The 19,023-nt window shown below is 34.8% G+C and overlaps 1 protein-coding gene across 1 annotated transcript in view; it reads left to right on the top strand.

Annotated features, from left to right (window-relative positions):
- Nucleotides 1–220: 220 nt before the first annotated feature.
- The window catches only part of ATAD1 (ATPase family AAA domain containing 1), a 44,618-nt gene continuing 25,815 nt past the window's right edge, over nucleotides 221–19,023 (top strand). The window contains exons 1-5 of the mRNA XM_054572804.1: nucleotides 221–287; nucleotides 2,226–2,399; nucleotides 9,194–9,292; nucleotides 11,426–11,546; nucleotides 16,150–16,350. Coding sequence (XP_054428779.1) covers nucleotides 2,238–2,399; nucleotides 9,194–9,292; nucleotides 11,426–11,546; nucleotides 16,150–16,350 — 583 coding nt within the window. The 5' untranslated portion in view covers nucleotides 221–287; nucleotides 2,226–2,237. The remainder of the gene's footprint in view (nucleotides 288–2,225; nucleotides 2,400–9,193; nucleotides 9,293–11,425; nucleotides 11,547–16,149; nucleotides 16,351–19,023) is intronic.

The raw sequence follows: 19,023 nt of genomic DNA, 5'->3' as shown, positions 1-19,023 counted from the left end.
AGCTTTGGCGAACGGTGCGGGTAGACAAACACACCAGCTTCGCGGAAAGCCTCAGCGGATATGCCTGCAATGCATAAGCAGCAGGTGCTCGACCCCGTTCCGGCCCAATCCCGGGACCAGTTCTAAAACGCCGAAACGTGCCCTTTACGGCCGTCAGTAGCGGATCGCGCATGCTCGGTGCGAGGGGGCGGACCGCGGCCCCGGCCGGAAGCGTTCTCTCCCGGGCGGCGTTTCCTTCCCGTGTGATACTAGTTAAGGGCTCCTGCTGCCGCTGCATATGCTCGGAGGTGAGTAGCGGGGCCCGCGGGCCTCGTGGGAGGGACGCGGGATTCCGCTGAGCTCCTTTAGGCACTGGCTCTGGACTAAGGAGCCCAGAAGGAAAGCTCACCTTGGCTACCTCCCATGTCCCATCTAAGTGTCGCCCCCAACTTCCCCCAGCCCTTGTATTTAGCGGATTAACCTCCAAGGGCGTCCTGGGCCTCCCCTTGGCCTCCCCTTGGCCTCCCCTTGGCCTCCCGCCCGGCCCAGGCCCTTTGGTCTGTGTTAGCGATGTTTTCAAGAGTTATGCCATTTCCTGTAGGGAGTCTCTGCACACAGCGGGGTCACTGCTTGGGTTTGGGGTCGTCCAGGGCCACCGCAGAACCTGGGTCGTAGGCGAGGGCGGCCGGAATGAACTGGGTCTGATTGTTGCACTGGCACTGCTACTACCTAGTGCAAAAGCAGAGGTGTTTTTTAAGGCCTGGGCACACTTTGGCAGAGGATGATGCTAATTACAACTTGTCGTTTCTGTGAAGGTTGGCAGTCTTTCATTGACAGAGCCTGTGTTCATAGGACCTTGATGTCTGCGAAACTGGGACTTTGGGGTTGAGAAAAACTTTGTAAAACATTGCAGTGAATCAGGAGAGAAATAATACAGTAGTGTGAGAGTAGTAGTATACTCTCAGCCCTTAACCTGTCAGTAAATTGCTCAATGACTAGGTAGTACGATTTCAAAGTTTTCTACCCTGAAATAGGGAACTCTTTTTAAAATAAAACTTCTTGGCGTTGTGTTTCCCTAACAAATAACTGAATTACAGTGTTGTGTGATATTTCTTAGTTGTATATAGTACCATCTATGTTTATGTACATAAATGTGTGTTCATTTTGTTGATCCTAATGTTTATACAAAGTTGAAGTACATCCCCTACTGTGTGCACATGAAGCTTTTATTGTATATTCTACTGTAATGGTATTGTTACTGTAATGACCTTACATTGCAGGCATATCAATGTCATATGAATGATAGATGAGTGTACAATAAAGTATATACAGTTACAACCTACAAGTAGAAGTTTCAGTTTCATTTCAGGATTTTTAGGTCATCTTAAAAGAGAGTACAAGGCATTATTTGAAGGTGAGACCTCATCTCCCAAAGTATGATAGTCACATTGTCCAAAACAAACTTACTCTTCTGGGTAGTCATTGCCTTTGATTGGGGTGTACATGCCTCCCATAAGCCTAGCTGCGACTGATGTTGCTGTTCAGAGATAATGTAAAAAGTAGGCACATTACTTTCTTTTTCCTATCTTGGGTGTGTGCTGTATTATTGTGGTTCAGAAATGTGTGAAGCCTCTGTTCAGATACATCTGGGTTGTTGGAAACAATAGTATGGCTCAAAGGAATAAATGTTGCCTATTAAGGAAATGGATGTTTAAATTTAAGCAGGCTTTGGAAACCTTTAAAAGTAAGTATGAGGAAATAGTTCACAATTTGAATTTTACTAAAAAATTATCTGGTTTACATTACACTTAATAGAAGAAATTCTTACCATCACATTAGTAAAGAATTTCATTTTGGGGCTGCCTCTCTTCATTTAGCTTAGTGTTATAGCCAATATTTTTCGAGACTCTGAAATAGTTATTTTAAAGCTGTTTGAAGAGTAAATGCCTTAAAATGTTTATTGCATTTTTCAAATAGAATTATTCTCTACTTCTATGAGCTTTTAGGAAAGTTCATTAAAAACTAATATATTCAGTTTCTAATCTGTCCCTTCAGTTTCCAAGGGGAGCTTAAAATGTGTTTATCTAACATTTAAAAATCCATTTCTCCTCAAAATAAAGTACTTTTTTAAGGTAGGTGATGTTGAGTTCAACTAGTAGTTTTTGTTGCTTAATTTAAGGTGCTTATCAGCCTCCCAATTTTAATGACTAGATACTACCTAGTGACATTTCTGTTTGTTTTTTAAGGATACTGTCAAGATGGTACATGCTGAAGCCTTTTCTCGTCCCTTGAGTCGGAATGAAGTTGTTGGGTTAATTTTCCGTTTGACAATATTTGGTGCAGTAACATACTTTACAATCAAATGGATGGTAGATGCAATTGATCCAACCAGAAAGCAAAAAGTAGAAGCTCAGAAACAGGTATGACTAAAGTATTTGAGGATTATTTTTCTTATGCCTAGCGGATATTTTTCCATAAAACTAAGGATATAGTAGAATTATAAGTTAATGAGAAGTTCTGTAAGATTCACATTAAAAAATTATGTCATATTTAATTTCATTTCATTTTGATGTATTAGCAACTTAGAAGAGAAAATGATGAAGAATAAAAATATTATAGTGTTTGGTTGTGAACACTCTCATTAGATTATTTTTGTCAGCTATTTGTACCTGAAGAAATCTAGGTAAAATTTTTGAACAACTCAAACAAAATTTATCTTATTTAGGTATACATTTTGCTTAGTATGACATTTGAAATGTGGATAATACAAGCTGTTAGTCTTAGACTTACAAACTATACTAATTTCCAATTAAGGAATTGCTTAAAAATGTTGTTGTTAATATAAGTCGTTATTTTATTTTTCAGCTACTGCCTCCTGTGGTGTTTTCCCCATTAGGATGATACGTTTATTTTGGTTCCTATTTTTCTTTAAAAAACCAAAGCCTTCAAGGAGTCTATCAAATTTTCTCTTGCTATCTGGGGGCAAGATGTTTTTATTCATGGATTTTTAGATTTCTTCTGTGACTTGGGACTCCTGCATTCAATAAACCTTTATTAAGCTCCTAGCAAACACTTGGTGCCAGGATAAAAGAGGAGTAAATCTTGTTCTTCCTTCCTTTCTGTTTTTTTGTTTGTTTGAAAGTATTTTATTTTTTTTATTGTTGTTCAATTACAATTGTCCCCATTTCCCCTCCCCCCATAACTCTCCCCTGCCCTAACTCACTCCTCATCTACCTCACACATTTAATCCTTACCCCCCCTCCCCCGTTATCTTTGTCCATGGGTCCTTTATACATGTTCTTTCAAAAGCTGTAGGCTGATGTAAGAAATTGGGATGTAAAGAAATGACTGCTTTACAGGGTTGTGCATAGCTCTTAAATCAGTGAAAACTGTAGTTTCATGAATACTGTTTACTGTATATATGTCTGAAAAGCAGTTTGGACAGTTGTGAGTTTATTCCCTGAATTTGATTATAAAATAACAAACTTGGGGTCTAGGTTATATTATCACATCAGTCAAATCATAGTTCTCTATGAGTCTGACTGGTATAGATTTTTTCAAAAAATGATTTTGAGCGTATCCATGTGTCATCGCAAGTGTAGCAATTCTCCCTGCCCCACCTGAATTGTGAAGGCCAGTTTAAGTCTGAGGTCAAATTATTGATAAGTTACATATATTTTTATTTATTGATTTTACAGAGAAAGAGTGGAAGAGAGAGAGAGAAACATCGGTTTGTGGTTCCATTTATTTATGCATTTATTGGTTGATTCTTGTATGTGCCCTGTCCGGGATTGAACCTGCAGCCTTGGCATATTAGGATGATGCTGTCACCAACTGAGCTATATGGCCAGGGCTGATAAGCCACTATGTTTAAAAAAAATTTAAGAGTAGAATGTGACTTTAAATAGGATTTTTAAAAAACTTTTTTTAAAGATTTTAGTTTATTTATTTTTAGAGAGGGGAACAGAAGGAGAAAGAAAGGGAGAGAAACACCAATGTGTGGTTGCCCCTTGAGTGCTCTTCCCACGCCACACTGGGGACCTGGCCCACAACCCAGTCATGTGCCCCAACTGGGAATCCAACTGGCAACCCTTTGATTCACAGGTTGGCACTCAATCTACTGAGCCACACCAGCAAGGGCTAAACAGAATTCTAAAAAAAAAAAATTTTATTTTTATTTTTGATTTTAGAGAGAAGGGTGAGGGAGAAAGAAAGGAAAGAAACAGCGATGTGAAAGGGAAACAGCGATTGGCTGCTTGCCCTATGTGCCTGACTGGGGACCTACCCTGCAACCCAGGCATGTGCTCTGACTGGGAATTGAACCCGCAAACAAACTTTCAGTTTGCAGGATGACACCAGCCAAGCCCACACCAGCGAGGGCTTTGAACAAAATTTTGTCATTTATTTTCTTGGTTTTTAAGAGCCCTGGAATACCCATGTGGAAGACATGTAGAAAGCCAAATATAGACATTTAAGTGATACATAAATACATTACATTAGGCCTTTATTGAAAACTATGTCTGTAGTATTGTCCAAAATAGCAGGTATGTGAAATATTAGATACCACATCTGTCCTCATAGTGCTCATGGTAGGGAGAAAAGACTTGTTCATGACAATATAAATTATAATCATAAATAAATTATTCTAATTGCCTAATGAGTACTGAAGGCAGAAATTATGGCATTTAGAGAAAGCACTCACTGAGGGTTGAGGCAGTTGAAGATGACTGCATGAAAGATCTTGGCCTCCAGAATATAGAAAAAAATCATGAACAGAATCATGATGGAGGTAGAAATAAGACCTGTTAAAGACACAATAAATAGACCAAGTCAGGTTGGAATAGAATGTTTATGCAACTAATAGAACATGGAGGGGGAAGGAAGGGACTAAATGATAAAGGTTGCTAAGTATAAAGTCAGAACAAAGTTCTCCTTTTTTCTTACTCAGTCTTTTTAATGTTTTGGTGAATAAACAGTGCTGATAAATGCCACAGCATAAAGTTCATCAACTAAGAAGGAGGCGTGCCTTCTTTTTGGCTAGCGACTTAGCTTCTCTGTCACCCTTTCTTTTCTCCTGCCTTATTTCCCTGGCTAACTATTGAAATATGCAATTGACCATTTGAAGTCTTCTGTTTAGGCAGTGCTAAACCATTAAAATTTTTGAGTCAGTGGATGATACGGAAATAGTTCTGGCAAAGACCTAGGTAGAGTAAGGGGGTGCGAAAAGGAGTTAAATGGGTAAAAAGAATAATAATAATGAATGCTGCAAGGACTGTAATAATACGGGAAAAGAAAAAAGACATCTTACAAATGAAACCAACATTTGTCTGGAGTCCTCAAAGGCTCATAGTATCTTTTTTTAAATTATATTGTATTGATTATGCTATTACAGTTGTCCCAATTTTTCCCTCTTTGCCATCCTTCCACCCAGAAGCCCCCACTCCCTCAGGCAGTCCCCACACCATTGTTCATGTCCATGGCCATGCATGTAATTTCTTGGCTACTCCAGTTCCTATACTGTACTGTACATCCCCATGGCTATTCTGTAACTACCTATTTGTACTTCTCAATCCCTTCACCTCTTTGCTCATTCCCCCACTACCCCCTCCCATCTGGTAACCATCAAAATGTTCTCTGTATCCATGATTCTGTCTCTGTTCTTGTTTTTTTAGATTCAATTGTTGATAGATATGTATTTATTGCCATTTTACTGTTCATAGTTTTGTTCTTTTTCTTAAATCCCTTTAACATTTTGTATAGTAAGGGCTTTGTGATGATGAACTCCTTTAGTTTTTTCTTGTCTGGGAAGCTCTTTATCTGCCCTTCAATTCTAAATGACAACTTTGCTGGGTAAAGCAATCTTGTCTGTAGGTCCCTGCTTTTCATGACTTTGAATATTTCTTGCCAAGCCTTCTACTCTGCAAAGTTTCTTTTGAGAAATCAGCTGACAGTCTTATGGGAATTCCCCTGTAGGTAGCTAACTTCTTTTGTCTTGCTGCTTTAAGAGTCTCTCTTTATTTTCAAACAAGATGAATGCAAAGAGGCCCAGTCCAAGGCACATCATAATTAAAAAGCCAAAGGTTAAAGACTCATATCTTTATAGAGGTTTAGAAACTGGTAGATAGGGCAAGTTTGTGTGAAGATGATGATTTGGGCATCTTACCCAGTAACTTTCAGAATACGTATAGCAAAATCGGAAGCAAGGGATATACCAGTAAGTGCACTAACCCTGAGGTGATGGTCTTCACATGTCCAGAAAAGAATATTTTTTGGAATTCTAATGTATATTTGTGATAAAAGCTGTAACTAATGTATGAAGACAGTTACTCAAATTCTTTGATTTTTCCTATTTAAATGTATTTTTGAAAGCTTTGTGCCAGTGATTTCGTCTATCTACACTTATATTGGAGTACTATAGCTCTGACCTCTGTAAAAAGGTTTTTAACTTACATTTAATTAGGTCCTCTCTCTTTCTTTACTCTTCATCCATTAATTCTGTCTCTAACTTTTTTCAAAAAGAACAATTTTAGTAATCGAATGAAATGAGTGTTTGTTTTATTCTGCACCTTTTCTCCACTTCCTCTTTCCCCAGTATAGGCAAAAATATTGGTTTCCTATTTTCTACCCTGCTTCTTAATTTTTTAAATCATACTCCCCATGGAGAAAAAAATGAAATAGCCTGAAAGGATAAAAAACCCTCTGAAACAGTTAAAAGGTGTGTGTATAGTAAAATGCAAGCTTCCCTCCTACCTCTTACTCCCCTTAAAACCCAGGTCATTTTCCCTCCATAAGACAACCACTTACAGAGACCCAGTTAAAAATCAAGCAAATGTTGGTGACTAGAAAGTGTGGTTGTTATTAAGCTGTGAGTGATAAACCAACACATGAAAATAAGCCACTTTTAGAATAATTCAATCATAATTTTGTTTTTCCAGTTAAGACATTTTAGAAATAGAGGCTTAGTTAAATGTGTTGAAGCTAGACAATTGGGTAACTTATTCTTGGAAAAGAGTTTGGTAGTGGTATGGTGTTTTGGGGTGCTTTCTTTTCATTTGTTTTTTTAAACCATGTTTAGCTTTCCCAAATGAGGAATATTACTAGTATTTCAGATGAATGTCAGCTTTGAAGTTAGACAACTTAGGGTTTGAGCTCTGGCAATGCCAGATTCTAGCTTTGTAGTCTTGACAGTTTTAATTTCTTTGACCCTTGAGCTTCTCATCTGAAAAATGAGAATAGTAACAGCTGTTCTCAGGATGGCTTAAAGGGTTGATTGTAAAGTAACCAGCACAGTACCAGATGCTCAATGAACGTTAACTTTGCTTTTTTTCTCAATGTTATTAATGCAACCTGAAGACATTGTTAAATGAGACTGCTGCTGTGAGAAAAAGATTCTAGGAAACTTGACTAGAACAATTTCTGTTTCTGTAGAGTAAAAAACATAGCTGATGATTTTTTTTTTTAAAGGAAACCCCAGATATAAATAAAAGTTATTATTTAAAGCAAGAGATAATTTTGGCCTGGAGTAAAATTTTAAGGTCAGCTACCTAATGGGGAAAAAGGCAGCATTTCTCAACTTGGCACTAATGACATTTGGAACCAGATGATTTGGTGGGGAGAGTTGGGACATGCTATCCTGTGCCTTCTAGAATGTTTAGAAGGATCCCTCTCTCTGCTGACTAGATACCAATAACACCCTTCCCCTCACCCAAGTTGTCACAATCAAAAGTATTTCCAGACTTTGCCAAATGTCCCCTTGGGTGCAAAATCATCCCCATTTGAGAGCCTAAAAAAGAACACATGTGGGATGGCTTCACATTTATAGAATCATAATGAAAAAGAAGAGTTAATGTTATTATAGATACTAAAATAGGACACCTTTCATAGCTGACACATTAAAGATTTAAAGGCAGTGAAAGAGAAGATACAAGAAAGAAATAAAAGGACCTGGGTAAGGCAAGTTTTTTATAATTTTATAAAAAATTTTATAAAATTTTATAGGGGCATGGCTAAATAGGAATAATGGTGTGGTTCATAGCATTTTAAAAAATGTTATTATTACCTGGATATGGTCCACACATTTATCCTAGTTTTTAACCAGTCTGTAAGCTCATAATGCTGTGTGATTTGAATTTCCTTTTAGAGCAGCAATACATGCCCCCGACAAACAGCAAGATCTTATATAATCACACATATTTAGGAAAAGGTAACAAAAATTTAGGTAGATACGTCATTTAGCAGAGCACTTTGATTTCTAAAAATGTTCACTTATTTGAAATTTGAATGTTATTTATAGGTCACTAAGGACTCTTCTGTGGTCTCAAACTTCCATCATATACTTTGGGAAACAAGGGTAATAGGTGTGGTGGTTAGAGTATGGGCTCTAGTGTTGGACTGGCTGGATTCGTATTTTGCCTCTTTCATTGACTAACTTTTAAACTAAGGCAGTTACTTAATCTGGGCTGAACTTCAGTTTCTTTTTCCATGATGGGGAAAAATTGTGCCTAACTTACAGGCTCATTCTTGGGATTCAGTGAGTTAATCTGTTTATTGTATTTTGACATAACATTTGGCACACTCAGTAAATGTTTATCATTATTTTCATGATTCTTATTTTAATTGAAAGCTTTGTTGCATTGTTGCATTGTTAGAGCTCATAGGTTTAAGGTTAGTTTTGCCCATCTCTAAAAGTATATGTAAGTATGCTTCTAATTCACAATCATTTTTATTATATCTGATTGTCTGGCCCCAGGAATTGACTTTAACTGAAAGGGACAGCATCTCAGAACAATTTGAAATTAGATAGGTGTGAACACCTGTCCTTTTCTTGGTATCTTTAATCCGTCAGTCTTTCATCTTGAGATTTAATCTATACCTGTATGATCTTCCTACTGGGAAAGAGAAATCAATTAGGACCTTAGAATCTCATTGGAGCAATGTGAGACTCTATATATCTCTTCAATCACATACCTATTTTCTCATTTCCCCTCATTTCCCAGGAGCTGGTTTAAATTGCCCTTGTTTCTGTGGAGTAGATCCTCAAATTTTCCTTTACCTAAGGACTTACGATGGGAAAGGAGGAGATCAAGGGGCCTAGGATATTCCTGGAAAATTCTTGTATGTCTGTTCATTGCTTTTTAGATTTCACAGATACCTGTTTTGAAGTGCCAATATCTAAATATCAAAGTAAAGAGGGTTGCTTGTTTTTTCTTTCTAGGCAGAGAAATTAATGAAGCAAATTGGTGTGAAAAATGTGAAGCTTTCAGAGTATGAAATGAGTATTGCTGCTCATCTTGTAGACCCTCTTAACATGCATGTATGTATCTTTAATCTTTTTTAATGCAGATTTTATTTACTTATTTAAATGTCAAAATCCATTATATCTCTAATTTTATTTAAGGTTTTTTCTCCTAGAGTTTTGTGTCAGCGGTCTCACAGGCCATAACCAGGTTTGATTATTCTCTAAGGATCATAGGACTCAGCATAGTGTTACTCACGGATACGATTCATTGATTATTGATTGATTGATTTTTAATAGTTTATTTTTTATTACATTTTGTTTCCCATTGCCATTTATTCCCCTTATGCCCTCTTCTGCCTCCACTTCTTCCACCCTGGATATGATTTATTACAGCAAAAGGATACCAGGCAAAATCAGCAAGGAAAGAGGGTCATGGGATAAAGTGATAAAGTCTGAAGGAAATCAAGCATAAGCCTCCAAGAATCTTTTTTCAGTGAAGTCACATGGGATGCACTGATTCCTCCAGCAACAAGTTTTAAGAGCACATGTAAAATGCTCTCCATCAGGGAAGCTCATTAGAGACTTCATGCCCAGGGTTTTAGTTGGTATTGGCTATGTAGACTTTTTTTTTTTTTTTAACATCTACCTGAATTCTGAAGGAAAACAAGTATTCACCACAAACCATATTTTTCGTTGAGGCACATACAGTGAGCTCTTCTTATCAGGGGAGTTGGGAGCCCTTCTAAAACCTAAGTCCCCATACTCAGCCAAGGGCCTGCTTGGCAAGCAGGGCTTTCTAAGGATGATAACCTCAGTCGTGCTATGTTAACTTTAATTCTGTGCACATTCGTTACACTGGTACTTTTTTTATATTTACCTTTGTGGCATATAAATGTATTGCTTTAAGTTATGTGGATATTTGATTTGGAGTTTAAATCTAGATTTTCAGAATGAGGTATGGTAGGCAATGCAAGATTCTGAATCCTGGTTTTCCATTCATGGCCTTGGCAAATTATTTCCTCTTTGAGTCTCAGTTCCCTCATGTATAATCCAGAGAATTATACTGGATTAGATATGTATAATGTCTGCTCTCTCTACTTAAGGGTTATTCTGAGGATCAGACTAGCGTAATTTATGAACTCTAATATCCTATTTGAATATTTTGTGAGAAGAGGTATAAATAAATTTTATAACAGGAAATATGAATAAATAGAATGAAATACAATATTCTATTCCCAATACTACAAAATAAAAATCTACAATGTCTATTATCTGTGTGCACAAAGGCATAAATACCCTCAGAATTAATCCTCCATTTTAATTTGATTTATAGATTTCCAATGATACCTTTTTGAGGCCATTCCTATGTTTGCTTTTGAGTAAAGTATACTGATGGACTCAGTTTTTTGTTAGAGCTACAGTGAAAGGTGATTTTTTTTTTTGATTTGGCTGCAGTTTTTCACTTTTTAAGTTGTAAAGACAGTAAACCTGTTGTAAATATTGCCTCTGCTTGGTTCCACATTCAGCCCCATTGCTTAGCCGTGTTAGAGTTAGGTTGACTTTTTTTTTTTAAGTTGTTTTTTTTTTTAAGTTAGTTTTTTTAAGTTAGCTTATTTTTCCAAAAAAAGTTTTTTTAAGTTGAATCAGAAGTCTTTAAAATATATAAGCTGTGTCTATTTTGAAAGTATTTATGCCCTATTCGCTATTTATAAAGACAAGTTTTAACACAGTTTACTTTTGATTCAGAAGTGCAGTTTGGTGGATATGGACTTTTTTTCTAAAATCCATTCCTATTATGTTTGACAACCTTATATATGAATTAGGCACATTCTGATGAGCTCTTCCCAATCAACAGTGCTGAATTAACTGTGCTGGTTGGTTCTTCATCTTCTTGGCAGGGGACTGTATTTACTCCTCTTAGATGGAGTGAATTCAGCCTAAGTCCCTGCAGAGTTTTGAGTGCCAGACCGAGTGCCTTTTTTTTTTTTTAAATACTAGGGAGTTGACTATTAATTTTTTTTTTCAGTGTCATGGTAGTTTAATTTCATTATTGCTATGAAGAGGCTTTACTTACATTAATATATAACTTTAACATTTTATTATGTCTAATCAGATTAAATGTTGCCATTTTAGGGGGATTTTTTAAATTATTTTTTTTACATTTATAAGTATACATCACCTGTAAAATTAATGTTGACTTTTTATTAGGTTACTTGGAGTGATATAGCAGGTTTAGATGATGTCATTACGGATCTGAAAGACACAGTCATCTTACCTATCAAAAAGAAGCATTTGTTTGAAAATTCCAGGCTTTTGCAGCCTCCAAAAGGTAAAGTGAAAGTTTATATTTGCTACAGCATTAATAATCTTGGAAACATTGAAACTTTCTGTCATTAAAGAACTGGTGGTTTTGAAGTTAGATTTTCAAGAGAATACTGAGATCTGGTAAACTTTATAAATAATAGTTTTGATGTAATTGCTTATTCTTCAGCTTCCCAAATGCAGATTTTTCCCCCTATAGTTATGTTGCAAAATTAATTCCTTTCTTTCAAACTCTTCTGTTACTTCCAAGTAAATGAAAATTAGGGAAGTCAAGGGTAAAAAAAATTGAAAGTCAACAGTATGGGTTTTTTTCCTTTTGTTTTCAAGATAAGACTTTTTAAAAAATGAAATGTATTGGGGTGACATTGGTTGGTAAGATTATGTAGGTTTCAAGTGTACAGTAAGACTTGTTTTGTTGTTTCACAAATTCTAGTGATTTTTCCCCCCCTTAATGATTTCCACTTAATTATTTTTTGTGCAGTGATTTTGTTTAACAGAAAATACTGAACTACAAATGAACTAGAAATTAAATACATCTTATTTTTAAGGGAAATTTTTTTCTTGTTCCTAGTTAGTAATCACTTTGAAAGCCTTGGAACTCAAGAATTGAAAAGGCTTATAATTGCATCCTTAAGTGTAATACTTTGATTCTTGTTCATTCATATATTAATCATGTTTAAACCTTGTTAAATGTGTCTTAAATGAAGCTTAAGTAATACTTGACCTGAGATGGAGATGTGTTACCATGGCTTTCAGATACCAATGCTACAGTGTAGCTTATTTATTTTCACCTAGTGGAAGCAACTCTTTATTGCTTTGCCAAAACTAGACAAGTTTGATTTACGTTGATAATTGAGACTGAACTCAAATTATTAGGCAAGTGCATTTTTCAAAAAATAGGTTCTTTAGAAGTATCGAAATAGCACTTTGTGTAAGTTGTAGTTGCTTATAATCTTATTTTGCAGCTATATGAAAAAGTGCATTAATTTATATTTCAAAGGTAATTGAAGCTGGTACCTATACGTTTTAATGAAGTAGATTTTTGTTTCTGGTAAATAGAAGATGACAAATTATCACCAAAAATATCATGTTCTTTTCATTAACTAAAGCAACAAAGTTGTTTATTAGGTATTTCTTTTTATTTTCTGAAGCAACAAAGCTGCTTTTATTCTCCTAACAGAAAACATTTAAGTTTATTGTGATTTTTTTTTTCCCAAAGAAAATGTCTAATGGTTTATCTGAGCCTAGATCAAAAGGGTAAGGTAATTACTTACTCAGTTTCACAATACTAGTAAATTTAGGACAGACAAATGTTTTTTATATGTTGTTAGAGAAAGATCCTTTTCTCATCAGCAATGTCTTAGTCCAGGTAATTGGGTGACTTCACCAATTGGACTTGGTTTAAAGCTCCAATCAGCACAGCAGATACAAAATTATGAAAGGATACTTCAACAGTTTTGTGTAAATCTGCTTATTTTGAAAGCTTTATCCAAAATTAGAGGTGGCTTCTATGTGTATTTTAAAATTTTTAAAGTTTACATGAGTATTTCCTGATTATATAATCTGAAGTTTTACTACTTGAGGTTTTTCAGCTTTGCATTTTTGGAAAGCTTTTTTTTTTTAATATCACAAACAAAGGTTTGAAAAATCATTGATTTGCTTTGACCCACAATATAAGTAGAATATTAGTATACAAAAGCAGAGTATAAAATCCGTTGTATACCACACTTGTTCCATTTTTGGACTGGAAGCAGGTTACCTAGGTTAGAGTCATTGCTTTATTGCCAACTTTGTTATTCTTAGTTCATCGCTATCTATGCTGAAAGTGATAACTGCCTCACAGACTACAAAATAATAATTTTAGAATTGACTTGCTATGTATTATTCATTTAGCATGTGAGATCCTAATAAGATCACAAGAAGACAAAGTTGGAGCAGTCATGCCACTAATTGGTTATAAGAACATGCTATAATATATTAATGGTTGCATAAAAAAATATAACCCTTATTTCATCCAAACATTTAAAAATTTACAACAGATGAAATCACATTTGAATACCTGGTGGCTCCCTTTATAAACTCTGAATTCAGTAATTATTATTTTGGCACATAAGTTTTATGTTTGTGAATGTCATCATATTTCATGTTTCGATGCATTCTTAAAAGTGTAGAAAACCTAAAAGAATTTTTGAAAAACTGATTTTCTAGGACCATAAAAGTGTACAGTAATTTCCCCCTTCTTGAGAACATTATATTAAAATAGATTTAATTTTTACAGATTATTTTTCGACCATTTGGACAAATTTTTAATTTAAAGCTTGAAAGTCAATAAACTAGTCCAGGAAAGAAAGATAATATATTTGTCACTAATAAGGATTACCTCAAATTTGGATCTGTTTGTCCCAATGTGTGTTTTCTTTGTCATCCTAAATCTTTAATTTGCAAGCAGTACTTATGACATAAAGCCCTTAACTAAAATCATCCATTTTAAAAATGGGTTTGAATTTTTAAGTGTACCTACAGCACAAAATAATAAACACATTTTTACTTTGTTGAGAATGGTTCTAAAAGTATCAGACTAAGCTCAAAAAACTAATTAAAAGGTTGCAAAATTACAGCTAAATGCCTCATATTCATTTGCAGAACCACTCATTCATCACTCTTCATAAATATAAACATGTGGAGTCCACTTCCAGTAATAATATTGCTAGACTCACTGATAACACATCCGATAAGACAGCGTGAATCTTAGTGAAATTTAACCTGCATAGGGAAATGGGGATAAAGCAGTTGAATAATTATAAAGCTCACACTCATATAACTACCATCCAGTTCAAAAAGTGAACATCGACTGCTCCACATGTGCACCATATCTGTCTCAGCTAGGTTAGGAAATTCAAAAGCTGTCGTTGCCTGTTAAATTAGTAGATAACTACTTGATTAATAACACATTTTATAATCCCTGAAGAAAAATAATTGGAAACATTTAATCCTGCTAAGAAGTACCAAAACTAAACTATTATTAGGAATAAGTATTTAAAGTGATAAATAAATACTTTGAAACAAATATGACATTGTAAGAGTACTGCATAAAATTATGAAGTGATGGTGTAGCTGCACAATCAAAATATGAGAATTGTTGCATCAGTCGTTAGCTCCGAACACCCTGAGATTCAAGTTAATATGTAACTAAAAGTTTGCTAATAGATCTCCATTCCGTATTAAACTGTTATCATCAAAATGGTAAATGTAATAATAATTCCAAGCTTCTGCAGTCATTTCACTTTCAGTTTTGAATTAAATGCAGTCTGTATTCTTTATACTGCTAATCTGTATTCTTTACATGAGACATCCAAAAGAAGAGTATCAATATTTTGCTTCAAGTTACAACTGACTTAATGAATGAAATTTTTAGCACTTAGCTAAATGAATTTAATTAAAAATGGCAAAGACTGCTTGAAAATATTAACATGTATTGGTAAAGGTTATGGATTTAAGTTTTAAAATAAGCTTTTAATATTTTATTTTAAAATATTAAACTTGGTTTAGTTCAATCTTGCAGATTCTTACAAAGAGCACTAGAAAATTCTGTGTTTGAGGAAAAAGTTTGAACATTATTTTGAAATGCTTCATGTGAAAAAAATTGTTAGGTTTATGGAAACAAACTCAAGTTTATCATTTTTTTAAAAAATGAAAATTTGAGGGAGGATTTTATGTAATATGTCTATTTTCTTTCTATTGTATTTCGTGTTTTATTTTTATTACATAAGAATATTTGTAATCCTCTTCATCTAACCCTAGCATGCTACCTATAAATATCATCATTATTTAAGAAGCTGAATTAAGCAAATACTTAAAGAAGTCTGCAGTTTACAATTTGTGTTAGGCCTGTCAATAGCTGGTCTGTAGACAAGGCCATAATTTTAGTGTTATATTAGCCTAGGAAAATGCTACCTCATTTTATTTGAAAAACAGTTGTTGATGATTCCCAAAATGCTCAAGATACCAACCTGTTTAGAAGTACCTTAAATTGTACTTAGAGCAAACTGCTGTCAATGGCGACTATAGATTAATAATACAGTTTTATTTCTTGGGAATTAAAACAGCAGTGACTGGTCATTTGTACTTCTTTAAGAAGAAATAATTATCTGTTTGGAAAAAGGCACATGGCCTTTTGGGTAAAACCTAAATTTCTGAGCAATAGCAAAACAGTGTTTGCTATAAGCTGTTTTGAAGCTGATTTTCTCTGGGCTGTTAGTGTGCTAGAGTGCTGTTAGCTTGTGATGGTAGAGAGTGGTAGATGATTTTATTTGTCAGTCATTGATTGAGTGTTGTGAGTTTGGATGTCAAAATGATTGCCTTTAATATCCTGAACTGAACCTTTTCGTGAAGGCAGGAAGCACAGGGTGCTATAATCCCAAATACTTGTCATCACGGACACTGAATGCAGAATATGGCTCTTTTTTCTATTAAAAAATATTAATGAAAACAAGTGAATTTCGGGAAAAAACTTAATGTGGGCAGGTTAATACTATGTTTATTATTACATGATCTAAGGTAAATATCTTGTTCTTTTAAGGGAAATAATAAAATAACATGTTAATTTCCAGGTGTTCTTCTCTATGGGCCTCCGGGCTGTGGTAAAACGTTGATTGCCAAGGCTACAGCCAAAGAAGCAGGTTGTCGATTTATTAACCTTCAGCCTTCAACACTGACAGACAAGTGGTATGGAGAATCCCAGAAATTAGCTGCTGCTGTTTTTTCCCTTGCCATAAAGCTCCAGCCTTCCATCATCTTTATAGATGAAATAGGTATGCTATGTTTTTTTATGGGAACATGTTAAAACACCATTTTTAAGGGTGGTATTTAGATGACCAGATTGAGTGTTAAAAATTTTTTAGGCCAAATAAGTAAGACAAAAGAGATAACCAACATCCTAATATGCTATGTATAATTTCTGTGTTGGAGAATGAGTCTGTTTGTTAACCTACTTGATTAGTTTTTTCTGTTTTCCCTCTTACAAACAGAAAGCAGAAGACATCCGTGTTCATGTTTCCTCACGCACACATTTGTCCAGGATAGACACCTGGAAGTTGAACCATTAGACTGTGTGTTGTGTTCATCTTCAGCCTCACTAGAACTACCAGTTCTTCATAGTGGTGATACATGTTTTCACTTTGCTGTGTAGTTTGTATCCCCAGATACTCCCTAAAATTTGTTTTTTCAGACATTATTGTTACTTTTGCCAGTTTAAATAGCATGAATTATCTCATCATTGTTTTAATTTGGGTTTTACTGCTTACTATTAAATTTGAATGTCTTTTTACATGTCGATTAGTTATTCGTTTTCCTTTGCTTGTAAATTGCTGTTTTGGGGGGGTGATTTTTCTTGGTAATTCTTTGTTGATGTTTGTTACAATTGCCAATATTTTCTAGGCTGGCTTGTCTTTTCACTTTCATAATAGATTCTTTTATAGAGATTTAAATTTTAATGTATGTCTTGGTCAGTGTGGTCAGTTGGTTGGGACATCATCCAATGGGCCAAAAGCTCACAGGTTCAATTCCCGGTCAGGGCACATACCCGGGTTGTGCATTCGGTTCCTGGATCAGGGTGCTTGCTGTATGAGAAGGCGACCAGTCGATGTTTCTCTCACATAATTGTGTTCCTCTCGTTCTCTCTCTCTAAAAGCAATGAAAAGCCCTGACTGGTGTGTCATCTCCCCACACAACAAAAAGGTTGTCCGTTCACTTCCTGGGTTTGCAGGCCTGGTTCCCAGTTGGGTGCCTGCAAGAGGTGACCAATTGATGTTTCTCTTCCTGTATTTCTTTCTCCTTTCCTCTCTCTCTAAAAATAAATAAAAATGAAATCTTTAAAAGATAAGTAAATAAAAGCAATGAAAAAAATGTCCTGAGGCAAGGATTAAAAAGAAATTGAATGTAGTTACATTCATAAGTCATTTTTCTTTATGATTTATACTTTTTGTGTCTGGTTTAAAAATCCCTTCACTATCTTCATAAATATTCTCCTTTTAAAAAAAATGTAGCCTGAAGTAGCAATCTAATTTCATTCTTTTCCATATGGACTCACAATATAGATCATCTTTTCGTGTATGTCATGACTTTATTATTAGTGGGCTTTTTCTGTGTTTTATGGATCATCAATATTTTTGTTCTGTTCCTGGTATAATAAGTTTTATATATAATAAAAGCTGTAGTCATTAAAACTATAGCTTTGATACAGCTTTGAGTTTAATTATACTGTTATAATAGGCTATATAGAAATACAGAGAAAGAAAGATCTAGATAATATAGTACTTTGATTACTTGTTTGCCTTATGTATTTTCCTCATCAGTCTACTCCAACTGTTTTGGGTTTTTGTTGTGCATTTTGCACAAAAGAGCATGTCGCTGGATTTTCTGAAGTTTTAATTTAAGATTCTTTACTCTGGAAGTTTGCCTTCAGTTTGCCTTCATTTTGCGTTCATTTTGATAGCTGATATCTTTAGATTTATTTCTGCACATTACTGTGTGCTTTTTATTTACCAATCTAGTGGACTAGTTTGCTTTCTTTATTCCCCTTTCCCTGCTACAGGTTTAAAAATTATGTATTCATTTTCTTTTAGTGAAATATTTAGCGTACCTACTAGTCTTAAAAGTCTAGGCTAATCATTTCTACCTTCCTCCTAAAAAATACAAGGACCTGATGGGAACTCTTGAATACTAATCATTCTTCTCATCTCTTCCATGTTTTTGGTAACTAATATTTTTTATTATACCCTCCATATCTGCTGTTACTTTTGTATTGTCGTTGCTTGTTTAGAGACCCATCTTTTCCAGGTTTTTTGCTCACTATTGCTTATTGCATCTGCTTTTTCTGTGGATTTAATTTTCTTCTTGCAGAAGTCTGTTGAAGTTCTTCAGCAAAGACTGTGAATCCTGTCTTTCTGTAAAAAAATTTGTTAATCCTGCCTTCATTATTAAATAATAGAGAATTATTTTCCTTTAGCATTTTGCAGCTATAAGTTCATTGTCTTCCAATCTTTCTTGTTGCTTTTGAGAATTCTGTTTGTAGCCTAATATTTCTTTGTAAGTAATCTCTCTTTCCTCTTCATTGCTATTACGTTTTGCTCTTGTTCTGCTCTTTGTGGTTTATGTAGGTCTGTATTTATTGTAATTTTTCTAGGACTTAATGTGTTTTTAATTTGAGAATGTGTGACTTTTGTTATGGAAAATTTCTTGCCCACTGTCCATATGTTTTTCAGTGTTGCAAGGCTTTTGTTTTACATATAAACTATATTCTTCAACTCTACTTAATTTCAAGTCATTTTCACAGTTTATTACCTAGTCCTCTACCATATTTCATCGGTTCTGAAACATACTGTTTTCTACATTTAATGTCCCTGAAATTGGGATAGCATGTTATAATTTAATGGGCACAGTTTTTTCTTTTGCATCATAATTTAATTGGCAGCATTTATTTGTAT

Source organism: Pteronotus mesoamericanus, unplaced genomic scaffold, assembly GCF_021234165.1.
Source record: "Pteronotus mesoamericanus isolate MK-2021 breed Mesoamerican mustached bat unplaced genomic scaffold, CSHL_Meso_final contig_24, whole genome shotgun sequence".
Lineage (NCBI taxonomy): Eukaryota > Metazoa > Chordata > Mammalia > Chiroptera > Mormoopidae > Pteronotus > Pteronotus mesoamericanus.
The sequence above is the reverse complement of the archived record's forward strand: the minus strand, read 5'-3'. Positions and strand labels throughout refer to the sequence as shown.